The 18,493-nt window shown below is 49.7% G+C and overlaps 1 protein-coding gene across 2 annotated transcripts in view; it reads left to right on the top strand.

The window, feature by feature from the left end:
• Positions 1 to 18,493, top strand: part of IFT172 (intraflagellar transport 172) — a 157,550-nt gene that overhangs the window by 51,120 nt on the left and 87,937 nt on the right. For both annotated transcript variants that reach the window (XM_069973309.1, XM_069973308.1), the window contains exons 18-22: positions 281 to 365; positions 2,892 to 2,984; positions 9,079 to 9,156; positions 9,567 to 9,815; positions 17,040 to 17,118. In XM_069973309.1, the coding sequence (XP_069829410.1) occupies positions 281 to 365; positions 2,892 to 2,984; positions 9,079 to 9,156; positions 9,567 to 9,815; positions 17,040 to 17,118 (584 nt within the window). The remainder of the gene's footprint in view (positions 1 to 280; positions 366 to 2,891; positions 2,985 to 9,078; positions 9,157 to 9,566; positions 9,816 to 17,039; positions 17,119 to 18,493) is intronic.

Below are 18,493 nucleotides of genomic sequence, written 5' to 3'. Positions count from 1 at the left end.
CAGGGGATACAGAGGAGCAGCACAAGGGATACAGAGGAGGAGAGGAGCGGCACAGGGGATACAGGAGAGGAGCAGCACAGGGAATACAGAGGAGAAGAGGAGCGGCACAGGGGATACAGAGGAGAAGAGGAGCGGCACAGGGGATACAGAGGAGCAGCACAAGGGATACAGAGGAGGAGAGGAGCGGCACAGGGGATACAGATTGTCTGTCTTTTCCTCCCTATCCTCTTCATTGTCCCTCATTCCATCATGCCTTGTTTTCTCCTCTTTCTTTGGTCAGATGTTTCTCTGCACTCGGAGATGTCGCCAAGGCAAAATTCCTGCATGAAACCAACGAGATTGCGGAACAGACAGCAGCGGAATATGTAAGTGTCCTATTTATTCTATAAAGCCGTGCCATGTGCGCTCAGTAGCGGGGATGAGACCACTTACAGTACTAGTGAAGCGTTTCAATGGGCTCAGCTGCCTTTGAACTCCGCTCTGCTCCAGGTGCCTGAAAAAGCTGGATCCAGTCCTGGGTAACTTCTCCCATTTTCCCAGGACTGGATCCAGCTTTTCCAGGCACACGGAGCAGAGCGGCACAGAGGTCAAAGGCTGCCAGATGATAAGCCTACGTCCTAGCCTGGTAAAGTGCTTCACTAGGACTGTAAAGTCAGTCATCTCTAGTCAGTAGGTCGCCTCCTCTGTAGATGCGGTCAGTAGGTCTCCTCCTCTGTAGATCTGTGTGGTCAGTAGGTCTCCTCCTCTGTAGATGCGGTCAGTAGGTCTCCTCCTCTGTAGATGCGGTCAGTAGGTCTCCTCTGTAGATGCGGTCAGTAGGTCTCCTCCTCTGTAGATGCGGTCAGTAGGTCTCCTCCTCTGTAGATGCGGTCAGTAGGTCTCCTCCTCTGTAGATGCGGTCAGTAGGTCTCCTCCTCTGTAGATGCGGTCAGTAGGTCTCCTCCTCTGTAGATGCGGTCAGTAGGTCGCCTCCTCTGTAGATGCGGTCAGTAGGTCTCCTCCTCTGTAGATCTGTGTGGTCAGTAGGTCTCCTCCTCTGTAGATGCGGTCAGTAGGTCTCCTCCTCTGTAGATGCGGTCAGTAGGTCTCCTCTGTAGATGCGGTCAGTAGGTCTCCTCCTCTGTAGATGCGGTCAGTAGGTCTCCTCCTCTGTAGATGCGGTCAGTAGGTCTCCTCCTCTGTAGATGCGGTCAGTAGGTCTCCTCCTCTGTAGATGCGGTCAGTAGGTCTCCTCCTCTGTAGATGCGGTCAGTAGGTCTCCTCCTCTGTAGATGCGGTCAGTAGGTCTCCTCCTCTGTAGATGCGGTCAGTAGGTCTCCTCCTCTGTAGATGCGGTCAGTAGATCTCCTCCTCTGTAGATGCGGTCAGTAGGTCGCCTCCTCTGTAGATGCGGTCAGTAGGTCTCCTCCTCTGTAGATCTGTGTGGTCAGTAGGTCTCCTCCTCTGTAGATGCGGTCAGTAGGTCTCCTCCTCTGTAGATCTGTGTGGTCAGTAGGTCTCCTCCTCTGTAGATGCGGTCAGTAGATCTCCTCCTCTGCAGATGCGGTCAGTAGGTCTCCTCTGTAGATGCGGTCAGTGGGTCTCCTCCTCTGTAGATGCGGTCAGTAGATCTCCTCCTCTGTAGATGCGGTCAGTAGATCTCCTCCTCTGTAGATGCGGTCAGTAGATCTCCTCCTCTGTAGATCTGTGTGGTCAGTGGGTCTCCTCCTCTGTAGATGCGGTCAGTAGGTCTCCTCCTCTGTAGATGCGGTCAGTAGGTCTCCTCCTCTGTAGATGCGGTCAGTAGATCTCCTCCTCTGTAGATGCGGTCAGTAGGTCTCCTCCTCTGTAGATCTGTGTGGTCAGTAGGTCTCCTCCTCTGTAGATGCGGTCAGTAGGTCTCCTCCTCTGTAGATGCGGTCAGTAGGTCTCCTCCTCTGTAGATGCGGTCAGTAGGTCTCCTCCTTTGTAGATGCGGTCAGTAGGTCTCCTCCTCTGTAGATGTGTGCAGTCAGTAGGTCTCCTCCTCTGTAGATGTGTGCAGTCAGTAGGTCTCCTCCTCTGTAGATGTGTGCAGTCAGTAGGTCTCCTCCTCTGTAGATGTGTGCAGTCAGTAGGTCTCCTCCTCTGTAGATGTGTGCAGTCAGTAGGTCGCCTCCTCTGTAGATGTGTGCAGTCAGTAGGTCTCCTCCTCTGTAGATGCGGTCAGTAGATCTCCTCCTCTGTAGATCTGTGTGGTCAGTAGGTCTCCTCCTCTGTAGATATGTGCGGTCAGTAGGTCTCCTCCTCTGTAGATGCGGTCAGTCAGTAGGTCTCCTCCTCTGTAGATGTGTGCAGTCAGTAGGTCGCCTCCTCTGTAGATGTGTGCAGTCAGTAGGTCTCCTCCTCTGTAGATGCGGTCAGTAGGTCTCCTCCTCTGTAGATGCGGTCAGTAGGTCTCCTCCTCTGTAGATGCGGTCAGTAGATCTCCTCCTCTGTAGATGTGTGCAGTCAGTAGGTCTCCTCCTCTGTAGATGTGTGCAGTCAGTAGGTCTCCTCCTCTGTAGATGCGGTCAGTAGGTCTCCTCCTCTGTAGATGTGTGCAGTCAGTAGGTCTCCTCCTCTGTAGATGTGTGCAGTCAGTAGGTCTCCTCCTCTGTAGATGTGTGCAGTCAGTAGGTCTCCTCCTCTGTAGATGTGTGCAGTCAGTAGGTCTCCTCCTCTGTAGATGTGTGCAGTCAGTAGGTCTCCTCCTCTGTAGATGCGGTCAGTCAGTAGGTCTCCTCCTCAGTAGATGCGGTCAGTAGGTCTCCTCCTCTGTAGATGCGGTCAGTCAGTAGGTCTCCTTCTCTGTTGTTGGTCAGATTACATGTACTACCGTATAATCTTTTGCTGGGGGCGCTCTTACATTCAGTTGTGTTTTTTACTTTCAGGGTGGTGATGGCTCAAGAAATTACAAGGTGCAGGCTCGTCTCGCCATGCTGGACAGGAACTACAAACTGGCCGAAATGATTTACCTGGAACAAGTGCGTAGTTATTGGTTTTACCGTCCTTTCATGTGCCGGGGCGATACCGGCCTGCAGGGTATATTACCCCCTATATGCCGCGATCAGACAACCGGTGGTGTTGGTTTCACTACCGGGTCAGCCAGTATGATGGTGTGGCAGCTGAGTGGGTCTATGGTCACTTGGGCACTTGTCATGGTAGCTTGGAGGTGGTATAGATCCCTCCCCCGGACAGTGTGGTGCCCAAGTGTAAATGTATGCGGGTGCGGGTGTGCAAGAATAGGCCAGAGTCCAACAAAATAGAACAGTTTATTAACAGGAACTTAGCGTAATACAGAATGACTTTGGCAGAAACATAGTTCAGTGCAACACAAGGAAGCGGTCCTGGAGGTTACTCAGGTTCTTGCAGTGCTGGGAAGAGAAGAGAGTAGAGAGAGGGTGCCTGAAGGGTCTTGTCCAATTGGATGTGTACTCTGCCTGGAGCAGTTTTGAACTGCAGAGGATATAAAAAGAGAGCAGACTCCTGAGACTTCCTAGTTGCCTTGCACTGCGCAGTGGAATACTTAGACTTCCTATAATACCTTTGTTCCACTGGGGTCACTTCCTGTGACTGCTGAGGTAACTGCCCTGCACTTTTAGAGAGGTTCCTGGCGTGGACAAAGTAATCCCTGTGTGGCTCTTCTCCCCTTGGTACTTTCTGATAAGAAGAATCTGTGGCTGGCTTCAGGGCCGGACTGGGACTTAAACCCCAGCAGCCCACATACTATATCCTCCCCGATATAGATAGCAGTGTACAAGCCATGCATGTCCCTCACTACTCCCTTAAATATGTGGGAGTAAGATATAACATAATATTCTGTGGACTTAGTATAACGTACAGATTAAAATCAGCAGCATCAATGGATGGATCCGCAATGGATTAGGTGTGAACATGCCCTTAGTGAATCAGGGAGGTCAATTCCAGGTACGCAGCTGTATATCCTGGCATACAGGTGTGGGGGAGATATAAGAGATAGGGCCTTTAGTCCAGTGTAAACTATTGTAATCATCCTTTCCCTAACTAGCTGAAGTGTCAGGGAGGCGGAGCCAAACCACAACAGCACCTTTTGCCCCCCATGCCCCTTTCTGCTTTGACTGATAGATGTCACTGTTACACTTTAGCTGCTAATAAAAAGGATGATTATAAAAATATACAATAAAGGTCCTGTCTTTTATAATATAATAATAGTACACACAGCCAAGAATAGCCCCATACAGGGCAGATATATTGTTACTTTCTTCTATCTCCGCCTACATATAATGGCAGTATAGATAATAAGCTTTTAATCATTAAAGGTGACACCTGGTTGTGCCGTCATGGTCGGATCCTGCATGTATGTGCAATCCAAGATCCATTAGGAGCTGGGTGATCTCTCTGTCTCTACATCCATGTGGCACCAGGCTACAGCAGTAATCCGAGGTGGAAGACATGCTTCCAGACCCTCAGATGCATCACTTCTGTCTATAGCCCTGTACACACTGCATCAAGGGAAGTGAGGCAGCAGACTGGATGCTATAGGGGGATGCATTTTATGTCCATAGTAACTAGTAGACGACAGAATGCTCGGTCTATGAAAGTTTTTGGCAGTGCCACAGTATACAGAGCAATACCTTAGCGAGGAATCCTGATGTTGGGCAGCAACTGAGCCTGAGAACTACTCTATGAAGTAGACACGAGTAAGGAAAGCATAAGATGGTGCGAGAAAAACCAGACTACATGACAGGAGACCCCATATGTATGAGGAGCCAGGAGGAGGATGCTGAGTACAGTGCAGGATCGCTATGCCCCACACCAGAGGTGCGCACCCAGGGCAAGGACATCATTTGCCACCCCTCCCCCCCAAAAAACCAAACCTCACATGGCACCCCTATACCTACACTCCTATACGGTGGACTAAAGGCCAATATTTAACACCTGTGCAGATCTCATTTCTTTAATGGGATGCATACTGAATCTTTTTTCTTAGTGATTTCACCAACAATTAGACGTTATTTTTTTCAGCATGCTACTTTTTTCCTCTTGACAAGTGTCCCAAACACGGTTTTAGGATATGTTCACACCAAGTCTTTTTCTGGCCATGTTTTGTCCCTTTTGGCTTCACAGTGACGGCTGTCCAAAAAGATGGACAGAAGACTTCCGAGAAACTTCAATGTGTGAACACGTATTGGTTCCCTTTAATAACTAGAAAATGGCGGCTATAGCTATAAATGCATGACTAAATGGCCTCGAGCAAGGTTTTCAGGCATATAGGGAAAGGATATGAGCAATCAGGCCTCCCTAGGATCATCAGTGGATAGGAGCCTGCAGCATCACCCTAAGTGCCGATGCTGCAGGGAGATTTCCCATCATCAGCTAGGGAAGAGGAAGCTGCCATCACTTTATTCTAAACTGCTTCTAATATCACCAGCAGTGGCAACCGGGCCCGCTGGCCATTACTACTAACTAAGCTCCCTGGCTTGTTTATTGTAGCTTCCGGCATACATTGGGTACACTTAACACTGTAGAGAATGTGTATACTGAAGGGGGAGGGGCAATCTGGAGAACTACAAACCCCATCATGCTATGCTGACAATTTATAATAGGGGCTGTAGTTTTCTAACATGTGGCTCTTCAGCTGGCAGAACTACAACCCTCATCGTGTTGCACTGACTGTTCATGATGGAAGTTGTCGTTTTTGAAACAGCTGGGGGGGGCACAGATTGGGAGACAATGATTTGCAGACAGTAGCGCAGTACATTAGAGGGGACAGTGGTGGAGATCATTTGGGCATGGTTGCACAGTACATTAGAGGGGACAGTGGTGGAGATCATTTGGGCATGGTTGCACAGTACATTAGGGGACAGTGGTGGAGATCATTTGGGCATGGTTGCACAGTACATTAGGGGCGACAGTGGTGGAGATCATTTGGGCATGGTTGCACAGTACATTAGGGGACAGTGGTGCCTGGGCGGGATGGATATTGCCAGTGCACTATAGTATATATCTGCACCGCCTTTTGTCATGCTGACATGTTATGTGGACAGCCCTAATACAGGGCACATAGTGAGGCTTCCCTACACTCTCCCCCATACAGAATACACAGTGGCCTTCCCTATATTCTGACTGCCTGTATCAGTGACATAAATTTATATTTAGTGCAGTAAAAAAGTCACTAGACTTAACCCTTACACTGCCCTCCTGCAGAAATTACTGCTCCATTATCTGCAGCAGGGCAGTGACATATGTGCAGTAATGTCCGTGAACAGTAGAGCTGGGCAGGCAGAGAGGAGCTCACTCACCCCCATCCCGGACCCTGCACTCACCACTACTAAAGTACACAGACCTCCCCCCCTCTCCATGAGCAGAGGCCGGGTCGGGGGAGGTGCTGTGTCCCCCCTGTGCTGTGCGTGTGGCGAGTCCTCCCCTCTGTCCGGGCTGATGGAGGAGGAAGCTTGTTTTACGGGCAGAGCGATCCCTCTAATGTGCTGATCGCTCTGTCTATAAAACTAATGGCTGCAATTGGTAGCTCTGCCATGTAAGTTCAGGAACTTGATGCCCCCCCTGCCCCCCCCTCACTACGCCCTGTATGCCCCACACCATCTCCGGTACTTACACTCTCTGCTCCAGTGCCCAGCAGCTATTCTCGGCTGGAGCGTGACGGCATGGTCTTCTCTGAGCTCCAGGCTCCTCTGCGGCGCGGCCGGAAGGAGACGTCAGCCGTTGGGCGTAGGGTTTAGCAGACGTGCCTGCGCATGGCACGTCTGCTGTACAAAGGATTTTAAAGGGGCAGAGCGGCCATAAAGCGTCAGCGGCCCTTAGGTGTTCTTGGGGGGCCGTTGAGGAGGATTGGGAGGCCAGGACCGGACCGGACAGACCCTGGCAGAGGCTGAGTGAATAGTGCGGCGGCTGGCCTCTGCAGAGGGATGGCCCAAATGTGTGGAGGGACAGGCAGCCCACTGATTGACAATCTGAACGGCCCATCCGGCATTTGCCCACTAGGCCAGATTACCAATCCGGGCTTGGCTGTCTTGCTTGTGTCTCTGTCATTGGAACCTGGCGGCTCCTCACACACTCTGTGCCAACTAACTACTCAGTCCACTCCTCCCACCAGGAACTAACTACTCGGTCCACTCCTCCCACCAGGAACTAACTACTCGGTCCACTCCTCCCACCAGGAACTTACTACTCGGTCAACTCCTCCCACCAGGAACTAACTACTCGGTCCACTCCTCCCACCAGGAACTTACTACTCGGTCCACTCCTCCCACCAGGAACTAACTACTCGGTCCACTCCTCCCACCAGGAACTAACTACTCGGTCCACTCCTCCCACCAGGAACTAACTACTCGGTCCACTCCTCCCACCAGGAACTAACTACTCGGTCCACTCCTCCCACCAGGAACTAACTACTCGGTCCACTCCTCCCACCAGGAACTAACTACTCTGTCCACTCCTCCCACCAGGAACTAACTACTCGGTCCACTCCTCCCACCAGGAACTAACTACTCGGGTCCACTCCTCCCACCAGGAACTAACTACTCTGTCCACTCCTCCCACCAGGAACTAACTACTCTGTCCACTCCTCCCACCAGGAACTAACTACTCTGTCCACTCCTCCCACCAGGAACTAACTACTCTGTCCACTCCTCCCACCAGGAACTAACTACTCGGTCCACTCCTCCCACCAGGAACTAACTACTCGGTCCACTCCTCCCACCAGGAACTAACTACTCAGTCCACTCCTCCCACCAGGAACTAACTACTCGGTCCACTCCTCCCACCAGGAACTAATTACTCGGTCCACTCCTCCCACCAGGAACTAACTACTCTGTCCACTCCTCCCACCAGGAACTAACTACTCGGTCCACTCCTCCCACCAGGAACTAACTACTCGGTCCACTCCTCCCACCAGGAACTAACTACTCGGTCCACTCCTCCCACCAGGAACTAACTACTCGGTCCACTCCTCCCACCAGGAACTAACTACTCGGTCCACTCCTCCCACCAGGAACTAACTACTCGGTCCACTCCTCCCACCAGGAACTAACTACTCGGTCCACTCCTCCCACCAGGAACTAACTACTCGGTCCACTCCTCCCACCAGGAACTAACTACTCGGTCCACTCCTCCCACCAGGAACTAACTCCTTCCTACAGGGGTCTCTCTAACCCTGGGGCTGTGTGTGCAGAGAGAGAGAACAGAAACTGGAGGGAAGCACCTGTGAGTGGATGAGACATAAAACCTTTAACCCTTTGTCTCCTTTATCCATGCATACAAGAACAACAAGTGTTTTAGTGACACCTAGTGGAGACAACACTAACTGCGGTCAGTGGACACTTCATCTCACCTGTGTGAACCCAAGGGAGTTACCTTCCTCAAGTGCAATAAAGACTTAGGGGCCCGTACCGGGTCACTACATATATACCGTCCAGCAGGGTATAATACCCCTATATCCCGTCCTGCAGGGTACAATACCCCTATGTATGGTCAGTGATATATGTGAGGGATGGGGGGTCCTTGTATTTGGTCTGTATTTATGGGGCGGTGTATGCTCTGTATATGTAGGGCGGTGTATGGTCTGTATATATGGGGCGGTGTATGGTCTGTATATATGGGGCGGTGTATGGTCTGTATATATAGGGCGGTGTATGGTCTGTATATATGGGGCGGTGTATGGTCTGTATATATGGGGCGGTGTATGGTCTGTATATATAGGGCGGTGTATGGTCTGTATATATGGGGCGGTGTATGGTCTGTATATATGGGGCGGTGTATGGTCTGTATATATAGGGCGGTGTATGGTCTGTATATATAGGGCGGTGTATGGTCTGTATATGTAGGGCGGTGTATGCTCTGTATATGTAGGGCGGTGTATGGTCTGTATATATAGGGCGGTGTATGGTCTGTATATATGGGGCGGTGTATGGTCTGTATATATAGGGCGGTGTATGGTCTGTATATATAGGGCGGTGTATGCTCTGTATATATGGGGCGGTGTATGGTCTGTATATATGGGGCGGTGTATAGCTGTATATATACTATAGCTTGTCCCCTCACCCTGGCAGTAATTGCCGCCCTCTGTATCGCTCCCCGCAGAACGCAGTGACTGACGCCATCATGATGTATCAGGAGCTGCACATGTGGGATGAATGTATCGCGGTAGCAGAGGCCAAGGTAAGAAATGTTGGGTGACATGTCAGGGATGGAGGTGTACAGAGTATGGGGAGGACTACTGAGCCTGGAGGTATATGGAAGAGGTGTAAGGTATATGGAGGAGGAGAAGGGTATACGGAGGAGGAGGGTATATGGAGGAGAGAATATAGAGGAGGTGGAGGGTATATGGAAGAGGTGTAAGGTATATGGAGGAGGAGGAGGAGGGTATACGGAGGAGAGAATATAGAGGAGGTGGAGGGTATATGGAGGAGGAGCAGGGTATACGGAGGAGGAGGGTATATGACGGTGGTATATGGAGGAGGAGGGTGGTATATGTATATGATGTGTGCAGGATGGGGTCTGGGCCGGCAGTGTATAGATGCAGACACTCCATGGTGTGTATATAGAATATATCTCTCCCCTCCCCCTAGGGTCACCCGGAGCTGGAGAACCTGCGGCGCAGCTACCTGCAGTACCTGGCGGACAGTCACCAGGAGGAGCGGGCGGGGGAGGTGCGGGAGCAGGAGGGCGACTATGTGGCTGCGGTCGCTCTCTACCTCCGCGCAGGGCTCCCCGCCAAAGCCGCCAGATTGTGTATGAGCCGCGAGCAGCTGCTGCTGGACACCGAGCTGATTGGGAGGGTGACGGCCGCCCTCATCAAGGGGGAGTTTTACGAGCGGGTGAGATATCCAGCCTGTGCCATAATAACCCCCCCCCATACACACATATATATACAGCCTGTGCCATAATACCCCCCCCCCCCCCCCATACACACATATATACAGCCTGTGCCATAATAACCCCCCCCCACCCCATACACACATATATACAGCCTGTGCCATAATAACCCCCCCCCATACACACATATACACATATACACACAGCCTGTGCCATAATAACCCCCCCCCACCCCATACACACATATACACACAGCCTGTGCCATAATAACCCCCCCCATACACACATATACACACAGCCTGTGCCATAATAACCCCCCCCCATACACACATATATACAGCCTGTGCCATAATAACCCCCCCCCCACCCCATACACACATATACACATAGCCTGTGCCATAATAACCCCCCCCCCACCCCATACACACATATACACACAGCCTGTGCCATAATACCCCCCCCATACACACATATACACACAGCCTGTGCCATAATAACCCCCCAACCCCATACACACATATACACACAGCCTGTGCCATAATACCCCCCCCCCCATACACACATATATACAGCCTGTGCCATAATAACCCCCCCCATACACACATATACACAGCCTGTGCCATAATAACCCCCCCATACACACATATACACACAGCCTGTGCCATAATAACCCCCCCACCCCATACACACATATACACACAGCCTGTGCCATAATAACCCCCCCCCCATACACACATATACACACAGCCTGTGCCATAATAACCCCCCCATACACACATATATATACAGCCTGTGCCATAATAACCCCCCCCACCCCATACACACATATACACAGCCTGTGCCATAATACCCCCCCCCCCCATACACACATATACACACAGCCTGTGCCATAATAACCCCCCCCATACACACATATATATACAGCCTGTGCCATAATAACCCCCCCCCATACACACATATACACACAGCCTGTGCCATAATAACCCCCCCCCCATACACACATATACACACAGCCTGTGCCATAATAACCCCCCCCCCATACACACATATACACACAGCCTGTGCCATAATAACCCCCCCACCCCATACACACATATACACACAGCCTGTGCCATAATAACCCCCCCCCCATACACACATATACACACAGCCTGTGCCATAATAACCCCCCCATACACACATATATACAGCCTGTGCCATAATAACCCCCCCCCATACACACATATATACAGCCTGTGCCATAATAACCCCCCCCCACCCCATACACACATATACACATAGCCTGTGCCATAATAACCCCCCCCATACACACATATACACACAGCCTGTGCCATAATAACCCCCCCCATACACACATATACACATATATACAGCCTGTGCCATAATAACCCCCCCATACACACATATACACACAGCCTGTGCCATAATAACCCCCCCCATACACACATATACACACAGCCTGTGCCATAATAACCCCCCCAACCCCATACACACATATACACACAGCCTGTGCCATAATAACCCCCCCATACACACATATATACAGCCTGTGCCATAATAACCCCCCCCATACACACATATATACAGCCTGTGCCATAATAACCCCCCCCCCCACCCCATACACACATATATACAGCCTGTGCCATAATAACCCCCCCCCCCCATACACACATATATACAGCCTGTGCCATAATAACCCCCCCCCATACACACATATACACACAGCCTGTGCCATAATAACCCCCCCCATACACACATATATACAGCCTGTGCCATAATAACCCCCCCCATACACACATATATACAGCCTGTGCCATAATAACCCCCCCCCCATACACACATATACACACAGCCTGTGCCATAATAACCCCCCCACCCCATACACACATATACACACAGCCTGTGCCATAATAACCCCCTCCATACACACATATACACACAGCCTGTGCCATAATAACCCCCCCCCCCCCATACACACATATATACAGCCTGTGCCATAATAACCCCCCCCACACACACATATATACAGCCTGTGCCATAATAACCCCCCCACACACACATATATACAGCCTGTGCCATAATAACCCCCCCCATACACACATATACACAGCCTGTGCCATAATAACCCCCCCCCATACACACATATACACACATATATATACAGCCTGTGCCATAATAACCCCCCACCCCATACACACATATATACAGCCTGTGCCATAATAACCCCCCCCATACACACATATACACATATATACAGCCTGTGCCATAATAACCCCCCCACCCCATACACATATATACACTATATACTAGGAGCCTAGATTAGGGCAGGTCCTTATAGATGGGGGTATACTGGGAGCCTAGATTAGGACAGGTCCTTATAGATGGGATTATACTGGGAGCTTAGATTAGGACAGGTCCTTATAGATGGGGGTATACTAGGAGCCTAGATTAGGACAGGTCCTTATAGATGGGGGTATACTAGGAGCCTAGATTAGGACAGGTCCTTATAGATGGGGGTATACTGGGAGCCTAGATTAGGGCAGGTCCTTATAGATGGGATTATACTAGGAGCCTAGATTAGGGCAGGTCCTTATAGATGGGGGTATACTAGGAGCTTAGATTAGGACAGGTCCTTATAGATGGGGGTATACTAGGAGCCTAGATTAGGACAGGTCCTTATAGATGGGGGTATACTAGGAGCCTAGATTAGGACAGGTCCTTATAGATGGGGGTATACTGGGAGCCTAGATTAGGACAGGTCCTTATAGATGGGATTATACTGGGAGCTTAGATTAGGACAGGTCCTTATAGATGGGGGTATACTAGGAGCCTAGATTAGGACAGGTCCTTATAGATGGGGGTATACTGGGAGCCTAGATTAGGGCAGGTCCTTATAGATGGGGGTATACTGGGAGCCTATATTAGGGCAGGTCCTTATAGATGGGGGTATACTGGGAGCCTAGATTAGGACAGGTCCTTATAGATGGGGGTATACTGGGAGCCTAGATTAGGACAGGTCCTTATAGATGGGGGTATACTAGGAGCCTGGATTAGGGCAGGTCCTTATAGATGGGGGTATACTAGGAGCCTAGATTAGGACAGGTCCTTATAGATGGGATTATACTAGGAGCCTAGATTAGGGCAGGTCCTTATAGATGGGGGTATACTAGGAGCCTAGATTAGGACAGGTCCTTATAGATGGGGGTATACTAGGAGCCTAGATTAGGACAGGTCCTTATAGATGGGATTATACTAGGAGCCTAGATTAGGACAGGTCCTTATAGATGGGGGTATACTAGAAGCCTAGATTAGGGCAGGTCCTTATAGATGGGGGTATACTAGAAGCCTGGATTAGGACAGGTCCTTATAGATGGGGGTATACTAGGAGCCTAGATTAGGACAGGTCCTTATAGATGGGATTATACTAGAAGCCTAGATTAGGACAGGTCCTTATAGATGGGGGTATACTAGAAGCCTAAATTAGGACAGGTCCTTATAGATGGGGGTATACTAGGAGCCTAGATTAGGGCAGGTCCTTATAGATGGGGGTATACTAGGAGCCTAGATTATGACAGGTCCTTATAGATGGGGTTATACTGGGAGCCTAGATTAGGACAGGTCCTTATAGATGGGATTATACTAGGAGCCTAGATTAGGACAGGTCCTTATAGATGGGGGTATACTAGAAGCCTAGATTAGGACAGGTCCTTATAGATGGGGGTATACTGGGAGCCTAGATTAGGGCAGGTCCTTATAGATGGGGGTATACTAGGAGCCTAGATTAGGGCAGGTCCTTATAGATGGGGGTATACTAGGAGCCTAGATTAGGGCAGGTCCTTATAGATGGGGGTATACTAGGAGCCTAGATTATGACAGGTCCTTATAGATGGGATTATACTGGGAGCCTAGATTAGGGCAGGTCCTTATAGATGGGGGTATACTAGGAGCCTAGATTAGGGCAGGTCCTTATAGATGGGGGTATACTGGGAGACTAGATTAGGACAGGTCCTTATAGATGGGGTTATACTGGGAGCCTAGATTAGGACAGGTCCTTATAGATGGGATTATACTAGGAGCCTAGATTAGGACAGGTCCTTATAGATGGGATTATACTAGGAGCCTAGATTAGGACAGGTCCTTATAGATGGGATTATACTGGGAGCCTAGATTAGGGCAGGTCCTTATAGATGGGGGTATACTAGAAGCCTAGATTAGGACAGGTCCTTATAGATGGGGGTATACTAGGAGCCTAGATTAGGACAGGTTCTTATAGATGGGATTATACTAGGAGCCTAGATTAGGGCAGGTCCTTATAGATGGGGGTATACTAGGAGCCTAGATTAGGACAGGTCCTTATAGATGCGGGTATACTGGGAGCCTAGATTAGGGCAGGTCCTTATAGATGGGGGTATACTAGGAGCCTAGATTAGGACAGGTCCTTATAGATGGGATTATACTAGGAGCCTAGATTAGGGCAGGTCCTTATAGATGGGATTAACAGGAGCCTAGATTAGGACAGGTCCTTATAGATGGTGGTATACTGGGAGCCTAGATTAGGACAGGTCCTTATAGATGGGGGTATACTGGGAGCCTAGATTAGGACAGGTCCTTATAGATGGGGGTATACTAGGAGCCTAGATTAGGACAGGTCCTTATAGATGGGGTTATACTAGGAGCCTAGATTAGGACAGGTCCTTATAGATGGGGGTATACTAGGAGCCTAGATTAGGGCAGGTCCTTATAGATGGGATTATACTAGGAGCCTAGATTAGGGCAGGTCCTTATAGATGGGGGTATACTAGGAGCCTAGATTAGGACAGGTCCTTATAGATGGGGGTATACTAGGAGCCTAGATTAGGACAGGTTCATATAGATGGGATTATACTAGGAGCCTAGATTAGGGCAGGTCCTTATAGATGGGATTATACTAGGAGCCTAGATTAGGACAGGTCCTTATAGATGGGGGTATACTGGGAGCCTAGATTAGGACAGGTCCTTATAGATGGGGGTATACTAGGAGCCTAGATTAGGACAGGTCCTTATAGATGGGGGTATACTGGGAGCCTAGATTAGGACAGGTCCTTATAGATGGGGGTATACTAGGAGCCTAGATTAGGGCAGGTCCTTATAGATGGGATTATACTGGGAGCCTAGATTAGGACAGGTCCTTATAGATGGGGGTATACTAGGAGCCTAGATTAGGACAGGTCCTTATAGATGGGATTATACTGGGAGCCTAGATTAGGACAGGTCCTTATAGATGGGGGTATACTGGGAGCCTAGATTAGGGCAGGTCCTTATAGATGGGGGTATACTAGGAGCCTAGATTAGGACAGGTCCTTATAGATGGAGGTATACTAGGAGCCTAGATTAGGACAGGTCCTTATAGATGGGGTTATACTGGGAGCCTAGATTAGGACAGGTCCTTATAGATGGGGGTATACTGGGAGCCTAGATTAGGGCAGGTCCTTATAGATGGGGGTATACTAGGAGCCTAGATTAGGGACAGGTCCTTATAGATGGAGGTATACTAGGAGCCTAGATTAGGACAGGTCCTTATAGATGGGGTTATACTGGGAGCCTAGATTAGGACAGGTCCTTATAGATGGGGGTATACTGGGAGCCTAGATTAGGACAGGTCCTTATAGATGGGGGTATACTGGGAGCCTAGATTAGGGCAGGTCCTTATAGATGGGATTATACTGGGAGCCTAGATTAGGGCAGGTCCTTATAGATGGGGGTATACTAGAAGCCTAGATTAGGACAGGTCCTTATAGATGGGGGTATACTAGGAGCCTAGATTAGGACAGGTCCTTATAGATGGGGGTATACTGGGAGCCTAGATTAGGGCAGGTCCTTATAGATGGGGGTATACTAGGAGCCTAGATTAGGACAGGTCCTTATAGATGGGGGTATACTAGAAGCCTAGATTAGGACAGGTCCTTATAGATGGGGGTATACTAGAAGCCTAGATTAGGACAGGTCCTTATAGATGGGGGTATACTAGGAGCCTAGATTAGGACAGGTCCTTATAGATGGGGGTATACTGGGAGCCTAGATTAGGACAGGTCCTTATAGATGGGATTATACTAGGAGCCTAGATTAGGACAGGTCCTTATAGATGGGATTATACTAGGAGCCTAGATTAGGGCAGGTCCTTATAGATGGGGGTATACTAGGAGCCTAGATTAGGACAGGTCCTTATAGATGGGGGTATACTGGGAGCCTAGATTAGGACAGGTCCTTATAGATGAGATTATACTAGGAGCCTAGATTAGGACAGGTCCTTATAGATGGGATTATACTGGGAGCCTAGATTAGGGCAGGTCCTTATAGATGGGGGTATACTAGAAGCCTAGATTAGGACAGGTCCTTATAGATGGGGGTATACTAGGAGCCTAGATTAGGGCAGGTCCTTATAGATGGGGGTATACTGGGAGCCTAGATTAGGACAGGTCCTTATAGATGGGATTATACTAGGAGCCTAGATTAGGACAGGTCCTTATAGATGGGGGTATACTGGGAGCCTAGATTAGGACAGGTCCTTATAGATGGGGGTATACTAGGAGCCTAGATTAGGGCAGGTCCTTATAGATGGGGGTATACTAGGAGCCTAGATTAGGACAGGTCCTTATAGATGGGGGTATACTAGGAGCCTAGATTAGGGCAGGTCCTTATAGATGGGGGTATACTAGGAGCCTAGATTAGGGCAGGTGCTTATAGATGGGGGTATACTAGGAGCCTAGATTAGGACAGGTCCTTATAGATGGGGGTATACTGGGAGCCTAGATTAGGACAGGTCCTTATAGATGGGATTATACTAGGAGCCTAGATTAGGGCAGGTCCTTATAGATGGGGGTATACTGGGAGCCTAGATTATGACAGGTCCTTATAGATGGGATTATACTAGGAGCCTAGATTAGGGCAGGTCCTTATAGATGGGATTATACTAGGAGCCTAGATTAGGACAGGTCCTTATAGATGGGGGTATACTGGGAGCCTAGATTAGGGCTATTAAGTCTGTAATTGTTGTGTTACCGTCTCTCCTACGTTGCAGACCATAGCCCCTCCCCCTTTCTGTGCTGCTGCATTGGATGTAAGGGAAAGTACCAATTACACTTTACTCATCATGTTGTGTGCAGCCGCCCTGGTGGGAAAGTAATTGCCCCCTTCAGACTCCCGGAACCTTCTGAGCCCCGGAGATCATCCGTGTTGTTGTATTACAGGCCGGGGATATATTAGAGAAGATTAACAACTCCCGCCGGGCCCTGGAGTGTTACTGCAAGGGCTTCGCCTTCCGGAAAGGTGAGTGATGCCCCCCCTGTACTGTGCTCATTATATAGTGCCCCCCCTGTACTGTGCTCATTATATAGTGCCCCCCCTGTACTGTGCTCATTATATAGTGCCCCCCTGTACTGTGCTCATTATATAGTGCCCCCCCTGTACTGTGCTCATTATATAGTGCCCCCCCTGTACTGTGCTCATTATATAGTGCCCCCCTGTACTGTGCTCATTATATAGTGCCCCCCTGTACTGTGCTCATTATATAGTGCCCCCCTGTACTGTGCTCATTATATAGTGCCCTCCTGTACTGTGCTCATTATATAGTGCCCCCCCTGTACTGTGCTCATTATATAGTGCCCCCCCTGTACTGTGCTCATTATATAGTGCCCCCCTGTACTGTGCTCATTATATAGTGCCCCCCTGTACTGTGCTCATTATATAGTGCCCCCCTGTACTGTGCTCATTATATAGTGCCCTCCTGTACTGTGCTCATTATATAGTGCCCCCCCCCTGTACTGTGCTCATTATATAGTGCCCCCCCCTGTACTGTGCTCATTATATAGTGCCCCCCCTGTACTGTGCTCATTATATAGTGCCCCCCCTGTACTGTGCTCATTATATAGTGCCCCCCTGTACTGTGCTCATTATATAGTGCCCCCCTGTACTGTGCTCATTGATATAGTGTCCCCCCCTGTACTGTGCTCATTATGATAGTGCCCCCCCTGTACTGTGCTCATTATATAGTGCCCCCCCTGTACTGTGCTCATTATATATTGCCCCCCCCCCCTGTACTGTGCTCATTATATAGTGCCCCCCTGTACTGTGCTCATTATATAGTGCCCCCCTGTACTGTGCTCATTATATAGTGCCCCCCCCTTACTGTGCTCATTATATAGTGCCCCCCTGTACTGTGCTCATTATATAGTGCCCCCCCCTGTACTGTGCTCATTATATAGTGCCCCCCCCCCCTGTACTGTTCTCATTATATAGTGCCCCCCCTGTACTGTTGGCTCATTAATAGTGCCCCCCCTGTAACTGTGCTCATTATATTGTGCCCCCCTGTACTGTGCTCATTATAGTGCCCCCCCTGTACTGTGCTCATTATATAGTGCCCCCCCTGTACTGTGCTCATTATATAGTGCCCCCCCCCCTGTACTGTGCTCATTATATAGTGCCCCCCCCCCTGTACTGTGCTCATTATATAGTGCCCCCCCTGTACCGGTGCTCATTATATAGTGCCCCCCCTGTACTGTGCTCATTATATAGTGCCCCCCCCTGTACTGTGCTCATTATATAGTGCCCCCCCTGTACTGTGCTCATTATATAGTGCCCCCCTCTGTACTGTGCTCATTATATAGTGCCCCCCTGTACTGTGCTCATTATATAGTGCCCCACC

This window comes from Dendropsophus ebraccatus, chromosome 6, assembly GCF_027789765.1.
Source record: "Dendropsophus ebraccatus isolate aDenEbr1 chromosome 6, aDenEbr1.pat, whole genome shotgun sequence".
Taxonomy (NCBI): domain Eukaryota; kingdom Metazoa; phylum Chordata; class Amphibia; order Anura; family Hylidae; genus Dendropsophus; species Dendropsophus ebraccatus.
The sequence above is the reverse complement of the archived record's forward strand: the minus strand, read 5'-3'. Positions and strand labels throughout refer to the sequence as shown.